This window comes from Pyxicephalus adspersus, chromosome 5, assembly GCF_032062135.1.
Source record: "Pyxicephalus adspersus chromosome 5, UCB_Pads_2.0, whole genome shotgun sequence".
Taxonomy (NCBI): Eukaryota; Metazoa; Chordata; class Amphibia; order Anura; family Pyxicephalidae; genus Pyxicephalus; species Pyxicephalus adspersus.
In genome coordinates this window covers 1,360,221-1,369,405 of record NC_092862.1, presented here as the reverse complement: position 1 = coordinate 1,369,405, position 9,185 = coordinate 1,360,221, and the positions used below count along the sequence as shown (strand labels likewise).

The 9,185-nt window shown below is 46.5% G+C and overlaps 1 protein-coding gene across 1 annotated transcript in view; it reads right to left on the bottom strand.

Annotated features, from left to right (window-relative positions):
- LOC140331864 (1-phosphatidylinositol 4,5-bisphosphate phosphodiesterase gamma-1-like) overlaps nucleotides 1-5,465 on the bottom strand; it is a 28,258-nt gene extending 22,793 nt beyond the window's left edge. The window contains exon 1 of the mRNA XM_072413198.1: nucleotides 4,345-5,465. Coding sequence (XP_072269299.1) covers nucleotides 4,345-4,564 — 220 coding nt within the window. The 5' untranslated portion in view covers nucleotides 4,565-5,465. The remainder of the gene's footprint in view (nucleotides 1-4,344) is intronic.
- Nucleotides 5,466-9,185: the final 3,720 nt, after the last annotated feature.

Genomic DNA, 9,185 nt, shown 5'->3' with positions numbered 1-9,185 from the left:
TAGGGCTTAGTGTACTGCGCTGTGGTATATGTCAGAGCTATATGAATACGGTAGGCCACCATTGGCTGTGCCCCGGTGTTGTTGATCCAGGCTTATGTTGCCTTATCTGTTGGGCCCCTCGCTCTCCCTGGCCCTCTCTCCATCACACATTGCCCTCAGTGTTTGTACAGCTCGCAGCTTCCTGACAGAGCCCAGAATAGAGTTTGTTCCCCGGAGGGGTGGAGGCGGCTTTCACTCAATTTTAACTTTTTCCTTGCTGGCAGATTTGGCTCTGCCCATCCGATCTGATTTATGTACGGGGTCATCAATATCACAATGGGAAGTGGGCATAGACAGATAATACAGCGATTGTTCCTGCCCTCGCTTATCTACCACAGTACATACCCCTATATTCTCCAGTATATTCCCCCTATATACCCCAGTATATGCCCCTATATACCCCAGTATATCCTACTATATCCCCCTATATCCCCCAGTATATCCTCCTATATCCCCCAGTATATTCTCCTACATACTCCAGTATATTCCCCTATATACCCCAGTATATTCTCCTACATACTCCAGTATATTCCCCCTATATACCCCAGTATATGCCTCTATATACCCCAGTCTATCCCCCTATATGTCCTACTATATCCCCCTAAATCCCCCAGTATATCCTCCTATATCCCCCAGTATATCCTCTTATATCCCCCAGTATATCCTCCTCAGTGGGGGAGCCAAAGGCTCTTCAGTTAGCAGAGCATTTTCACTTAGTTTAGTGATCATGATGATGCTGAGCTCACTTTAATTAACCAATCACATGCAAGTAAAAAAACTAATCAGATGCAAAAGACTTGAATACCACTCAGCATGAAGACACCATTCAGGGTAGTTCCTGGCTGCAGTCATGGTGAGGTCCTGAAATTTTTCCGGAATAGCCCTGTACAGTAGAGCTCATAGCATGGGGGGTGGGGGGGGTCTTTGAGAAGCACCAAGAACTGGATCAAAAAAATTGGAACCAATGCCCATGAGGCCAGGGGTTTACTTACTTTTTCCACAACTAGTGTTTGCCTATTTATTAAAAAAAGTCATTTTCCCATGGGGTTTACTTATTTTTCTCATTATTACGGGTTTATATATCACCAACATATTCTATAGCGCTGTACAAAACCCATGAGCATGTGGCTTACCCAGCAGCTCTGTGGCCTCTTGTTACAGGATCCCCCTCTTCTTCTGTGTGGGCGGAGCTGTGGTAGAGTGGGAGGGGCCTACCCCTATTAAATGTACAGCGCTGTGTAATATGTTGGCGCTATATAAATCCTGTTTAATAATAATAATAATACCAACCTGGGAACACACCAGTGCAGGATTCTGAATCATTTGGAATGACATAAAGCTGCGGATGAGAGGGATGGAGATGATGGACCACCAGGGAGGAAATGCTGTCATTCTGCAAGCCGAGGACTGGCTGTGGTCGGAGTGTTTCTTTAACATGGGGCTGGATGCTCTGTGTGTCACCAGTGCCCTGTATCCTGCAGCAGCAGGAGGGGTGGAGGTTGTCACTCAGGTAAAAGTCTCATTTCCTGCCTCCCACCTATATACACAGATGATCAGGAAATGGGAAGTGAACCTTGACTCCCGCGGAGGCGTCAAGAGATGACTCAGCACGGGGACCCACTGGAGCGTATAATCCATCGGATCCGATCCATCGCCAGAAAACAAGACACTGGGTCTAAAGCAAATCTAAAACTCAAAAACAAAATCTAATCACAGCTCTCTGTCCTCGGAGGCTGCATTAGTTTTCATTTTTCAGGCTATGGACATTTTCAGCAAGTACAGAAAATACCTGTTGATCCTGCCAGAAGTCCTTGAATTTTATAAACATTCTGACATGGGGAATATGGACAATTTCAGTCAGCCCCAGGAGAGGTCCCTGGACTAATTACACAACACTGTGCCTGGGCCCCCTGATATCCTGGGCCCCAGGGTATTCCCCATTAGTTGTATTCCATCTGGAAGCTGATCAGACATTTCTCCTCACTTTCACCTTCCTGTCTCTGTGTGGCCCTGTGTCTGCTCCGCTGCAAAACACCCCTCCATCTGATGTACGTGGCGCTGGTCTGCTGGAGACATCGTACACCGCACGTACCTCGTACAGTCCCATCACCACCTGACCCCTCTAACTTCATTATAAGTCATCATTTGTCCTCTGCTGCAGCTCTGCTCACTCCAATTACCATGTCAGATGGTTATATAGCTCTGACATATACCACAGTGCTGTACAATTAATTTATATAGCTCCCCCTCCCCTCCATTCTGCACCCCATGCATTGCCCCCCAGGCTGGGATCAGCACACCCATAGCAGGCAGAATGACAACCAACTGATACAATGTTGCAGTCTGATCCCAGTGAGAGGAAATAAAGTCATTATTATTAAACAGGATTTATATAGCGCCAACATATTACGCAGCGCTGTACATTAGATAAGGGGTAACCAGGACACAAACTTTCCTGCACTATCTGTATTGCTGTCTGTATGCTCGCTGGGTAGATTCACCCCGACTTCCTGTCTGGGTGACACCAGGACAAGGAAGAAAAGGATATCGGTGTCATCAGGACAGGAAGACGCAGAGAACAATACAAACTCACAGAAGCCATTATGAGATTTTGCGGCAGCCTGAAAGACGTTCCCTTCCACCCCCCTCAAATCAAAGCTGTTAGCAGTCAAACTTTAACATTGGGTGGCAATGAGGGGCAGTGATAAAATATAAGAAATAAAATAAATACCCGGAGATACATTAGGAGGAATGTCAGAGTTATAATTTCAATTTGTGGTCACCAAATGTGGTGACTTGGTGGTTCTACTTTGCAAATCCAGATATTTTCCTATAAAAGAAGCAATGATATCATCACTGTGCAGAGAGCAGTGCTGTGGGAGGGGCCTACTAGCTCCACCCATTACAGGCTGCCTGCAGAAAGCTATAGGAGGAGGCGGATACAAGACCAGTCACCCTGCACAAAGAGGGGGAGCTGTAATGACCAGTCTGTATTACAAGAAGCTCTAAGCTTCCTAAAATGTGCATTAGAAGCTGCAGTTAAAGCCTGTGTAATCTCCTGGCTGGAGGATGTCGAGTATCATCTAGCCTCTCCCTCCGTAGCCTTACTGTCCCTGGCCTTGCTTCTTTCATTTATTGGATTTTTAGTTCTTGCAATCATGGAGGCTCAGCATCACATGTGGGTGTAACCCAGGCCAGACTGCATGCAAATGATCCTGCCTGTAATAGAGAAGTACAGAGACCCAGTGATGACACCATAACATAATATATAATAACCACATAATTCACATCTGCTACTGAACCCTATAGTTTTGGGGTGCCCTGGCTATGAGCAGCACCAATCAGAACACAATGGGCCCTAAATAGTGCTAAGACTATCTACCCCACTCTCTTTCTCTTTTTTTGCTCTGCTCCTTGTTTACTCCTACTTACCTCCTGTCTCTTCTCTCTCCATACCTAACTCTCTCCCCGTTTCCTCCATCTCTTCCTCTCCCCTCTCCCTCCATCTCTTTCTCTCCCCCATCTCTTCCTCTCCCTCCATCTATCTCCTTCTCCCCCCTCTCCCTCCATCTCTTCCTCTCCCCTCTCCCTCCATCTCTTTCTCTCCCTCTATATTTTCTCTCCCCTCTCCCTCCATATCTCTCTCTCTCTCCAAATCTTTCTCCCTCCTCTCCCTTCATCTGTTTCTCTCCCTCCATATCTTTCTCCCCCCTCTCCCTCCATCTCTTTCTCTCCCTCGATCACCTCCTCCCCCCTCTCCTTCCATCTTTTCTCCCTCCATCTCTTCCTCTCCCCTCTCCCTCCATCTCTTCCTCTCCCTCTATATCTTTCTCCGCCCTCTCCCTTCATCTCTTTCTCTCCCTCCATATCTTTCTCTCCCATCTCCCTCCATATCTTTCTCTCCCTCCATCTCTCTCTCCCTCCATATCTTTCTCCCCCCCTCTCCCTCCATCTTTTTCTCTCCCTCCATCTCCTCCCTCCATACCTACTCTCTCCCCTCTCCCTACATCTCTTCCTCTCCCCTCTCCCTCCATCTCTTTCTCTCTCTTCATACCTTTCTCCCCCCTCCCTCCATATCTTTCTCCCTCCATCTCCTCCCTCCATACCTACTCTCTCCCCTTTCCCTCCATCTCTTCTTCTCCCCTCTCCCTTCATATCTTTCTCTCCCCTCTCCCTCCATATCTTAGAGGGGGGATAGAAGGAGAGAAATATTGATAGATAGTAATATATTGGATTATAATTTGGCGCACGCCCTGGTACCCATACACCACACATTGAGGTCCACAAACTTTTCCATGTACTTACTATCACCCTCCACCTTCTCTGGCGTCCGGAACCATATGACCTGCCTGGTGTCCATCTTGACTTGGAAGGTTCGTCTCTCGGGGCGCTGGGACTTTTTCTGATAGAAGAGGGTCAGTACTGACCCGGTCTCCAGGCACCTCATGGTCCGGTTGACATCCCCGGCCTCCATTCGATGGTCTTCTAGGAAGCCATTCATGTTGACCAGCCGGCACCCTGACATCCTGGGCACTCTAGGGGTCAAGGTGCGTTCTCCTTATGGCCTGCACCCCGTACAAACTCTCAGCTTAATCCGCCAGTCCAGGGCACCCCGCATCACCAGAGTGGCAATCCTGCAAAATTCTCTGTTCGCTTTCTTTCTGTCCAGTAAAAAGTACAATAGTCGCCCACTGACTGATAAACGATTATCTTCATCAAAAATTGGGGGAAAAAAGGTCAACAGTTTCCCAAACTGCCCAGCTGAGGATTATTCCTGACCTGGAGATGGGTAAGTGGCATGTGATGCCAATGGAGGATGTAAATCTCTCCTAGACCCACCCTCCAGATTGGATCTGTGGCCCTCAGGAGGGTCCCTCCTTCGTCCTGTGTTGTCACACGATGCGATTCACATCCAAGAGCCTGGCCCCGTCAGGATCTGGAGAAGCAGCGGGCTCAGGCAGCCGTTCTGTCCTGCAGAGAGTTAAACAAGGCGTTGAAAAGTGCTAATGGACTTAGGCGGATAATCTCCACTTTCTAGGATGCTCCTAAGGGACCGAAGCTTCTAATGCTGCCAATGATCTGCTGTAGGTAGGGAGCTCCCCCTTAATTACATGATAATGTCCAGCATAATGGCAAGGAAAAAAAGAAAAGCAGGAAGGTTGCAGCTAATCTTTGCTAATCATCAATGTAATCCAATTTCAGCAGCATCGCCTGCAGCTGCAGTCTGTGCAAGGTGCCTGATAGCAGGATGGGAGGGCAGCCCTGCACCAACACACTGCAATGATAGGGAGCAGGAGGGGAACACATCAATCCCCAGGCTGCACACAGGGCTGATGGAAGCAGGGATGACAGCTCAGGACAAACCTTATCTTGCAAGAGCAGATCTCAGCTGCTCTCTGATCCCTGCTTGTTTGCAATGGACGCCCAGAGGAAACAGCAATCACACATGGCCGGAAAGAGAACAGAAAGGAATTTATAAAAAAAAAATATTTGCTGGATGTTGGAGTTGGAGGAAAAAACATCAGCGCAGAGGAAAAAACAATAGCCGAGTGCGCCATCTGGAGGGCGTGAGGGGAAGTGCAGGGCAGCCAGCCAAAAACAGGTGTATGTGTGTGTGTGCAATGTGTGTGCAATGTGTGTGCAAAGTGTGAGCAATCTGTGTGCAATCTGTGTGCAATCTGTTAGATTTACCCAAAATAAAGCTACTTACACACGTGCAATAATTGTCGTTAGAAAACAAACGATCAATGATTATTTTGAACAATCATATTGTGCCGGATTCTGTACATGTTGTAACGATACGATCGTTAAAATATAATCCTCCGATATTCTACACACATTAGATACGATCGTTTGGACGATGCAGGAAGTGACGTACAGGAGAAAGTGTATCACAGAACAATCCACGATCACTGAACGACCGTAATAGATAGCGAACGATCGGCGCCCAATCAGATCCGCCGGGATAAACGTTTGTTTCCAGCGACATTCCTCGTTCATCGGCGTCATTGTGCACTTTGTTAACAATTATCGGTCGTTCGTTTCCAACAATAATTATTGCACGTGTGTACGTACCTGAAGAGGCCACACCCAAACAATCCAACCAGGTGAGCCTCATAGCCGGTGCTAGAGCTACAGGAGATTGTACAATCAGATTGCAATGTGCATGGCCACCGTTAAATCACTCCGAGTGAGTGAATCTTTACAGGAAACCCCAGAGATGAGCAAAAATTACATTTTATTCCCTGCAGGAGGCAGAATTGGTCATTGGGTGGCGAATCAATTTTATAAAAATCACTTTTAATAACTAATAAATGTGTCATTCAGTAAATGTGACTTTCACCACTCATTGGTGAATCATTCACTATTATTTATAAGGATGCCCCTAAAGCTGCATACACACTTCCAATAATTATCCTTGGAAACAAACGACCGAAAATCATTCACAAAAAAGGTGACCAACGACGCCAACGATCGAGGATTGGAAGGAACGACCATCACAGCGGATCTGATTGGCCGACGATCGTTCACTATCTATCGCGTTGATGTTTCTGCGGTACACTTTCTCCTTTACATGTCACTCCTTGCATCATTCAAACGATTGTATCTAGCGTGTGTACATTATTGGTGGATTATATTTGAACGATCGTATCATTACAGCAAGTACAGAATTGTGCACAATTCGATCGTTCAAATTTTGTCAGAGGGAACATGTCCCAAGTGAAATATGTGGTGTTTCCCTGTAAATGGTATATTGTGATAAAGTTTGGCCATTTAGGCGCGGTGTCCACAATTTTGGTGAAAATACTGATAATATTCAGAGGATTTACAATTAACTAAAAAAATAAAAATATTGGCAATTGTATGTCACAAACAAACCTGCTTCCTCTTGAACTGACCAATCACAGGCTGGGGGCGGGTCTAGGGTGACCTGGGCTTCCAGGAAAATGATGCTGGTAGGTGGAATGATGCTGGCCATCCCACTGAGGACATCTAGTGGCAAAAAGCAGTATTATTTATTCTTTTACCAGGATATTCATTTTTTTGTTATATTTTGCTACTTTTCTGGTTAAAACTTTACAATAAAAATAGAAATAAACCAATAAAAATGCTGCTTGTGGTATTACTCCGAAGCTGTGTTGCAGTGAATGATGTCAGCTCACTGTGCAGGGTATTGGCTGCACCATTATGGGGAATGGGGCAAATTATGTGGGTTACCATTACTATTCACAATGTGGCAATACAGAGGGTTTAGAGGGCATTAAATGGGCCCTCTGTGCAGATGGCAGCGAATACAATGATTGTCAATTACCATAGTTCTTCCATAGCCATGGCGTAGTACAGCAGGGCCAATAGGGTAAAATGCTGCACCCAAAAAGGTGCCAGGTTCATTACACTTTTGCCATTCTTATAGCACACCAATCATGTCAGTGCCCCGGCAGAGCTCCTCAGGCCCTAGTAGTTGTGGTGGCAATAAAGAGATAAAATACAGGGCGGCGCCATATCCATTCATTGATCATTTTTCATGGGAACATTACCCCAGCCAGGAGATCAGTGGGGGATGGGTAACTCTTGGGGATTGGTGCCCATGTTCGGGTGATGTGTGCCATGTGCAGTGCGCCAAGTTAAAAATATAAATTTGGGTCATAAAACAGGTTCACTTGACAGTCGCCACCAACAAGGGCACATTGGGCAATATCAGCTTATTCTACCCCTGCGCTATAAAAAACAACTCACGTACAGTAACCTGGGTGAGTTAGGTGCCACCCATACCAGCCATGGCTGATGGAGACAGATGAGAGGTAAAGGCAAATCATGTACTGCCACCACTGCGCATTTGTCGCCCATTTATTGCCACCATTGATTACTCGCTGCCAGTGTATTACCACCATTGCCCATTCACTGCCCAAGTATTGTCATCATTACCCATTGTCAGTCATGTATTGCCCCCATTGCTTGTCTGCCGCCTTTGTGTTGTCACCATTGACTGTTCACTGCCCATATACTGCCAGTTTTTCTGTCACTGCCCACCTACTGCCACCTTGCCCATTCACAGCCCATGTATTGCCACCACTAATCATTTACTGCTAATCTATTGCCACTATTATCTATTCCTTGCCCATGAATTTCAACCATTGTCTATTAGCTGCCCATGTATTGCCAACAATATCCATTCAATGTCCATATATTACAATCTTTGCCCATCCGCTGCCCATCTATTGCCCCCATTATCTATTCATTGCCCTTTTATTGCCCATTTGTTGCCCATGTATTGCCGCCATTGTCCATTCCTTGCCGATGTATTGCCACCATTATCCATTCACTGCCCATGTATTGCCACCATAGCCTGCCCATTATATTGCCACTATTGCTTATTTTTGCCAATGTATTGTCACCATTACCCATTTGCTACCCATATATTACCATGATTGCCTATTCAGTGCCCATGTCCTGCCACCATTGCTCTTTTCGCTGCACCTATATTGCCTACTATCCTGTGCTGCCTTTATACTGCCCCCATTGCCCATATACTGCCCCCATTGCCCATATATTGCCACCATTGCCTATGTGCTGCCTATATACTGCCCCCATTGCCCATATATTGCCACCATTGCCCATTAGTTGCCCATATATTGCCCCCATTGCCCATGCGCTGCCCATATACTGCCCCCATTGCCCATGTATTGCCCCCATTGCTCACATTTTGCCATAATTTCCAGGTTGCCAAGATACAATTCTGCACATTTATGTCGGTACGGGTCCCGGTTGGCACTGTGTGTATTGGGCACCACATTTCGGTCATTTCTCTCCCACAAATATTGAATTGTGACCCTAAAACCATTATTTTGTTATTGCCTCTCATGTTATCCCACCAGCAGGCTCTGAGAAATACTAGTGTCACCACCACCAGGGCCAGCGAGGCCTTATGTGCAATGCACGCTGACACTTGTAGTCCCTCAGACGCTATAACTATGACTGAAAGAACAGCTGCTGTTGACATCACGTGACAAGTCACGCGATAGCTGCCAGCTGTCTTTGGCGGTAGCATTTTGCTGGTTACTAGGATACGTCCAGCTGTAAAGGCAGTCTGCCTGATCACGTGTCACGGAACTCGGTTAGGCTTCGCCATTTTGGAAGTGGGAAAG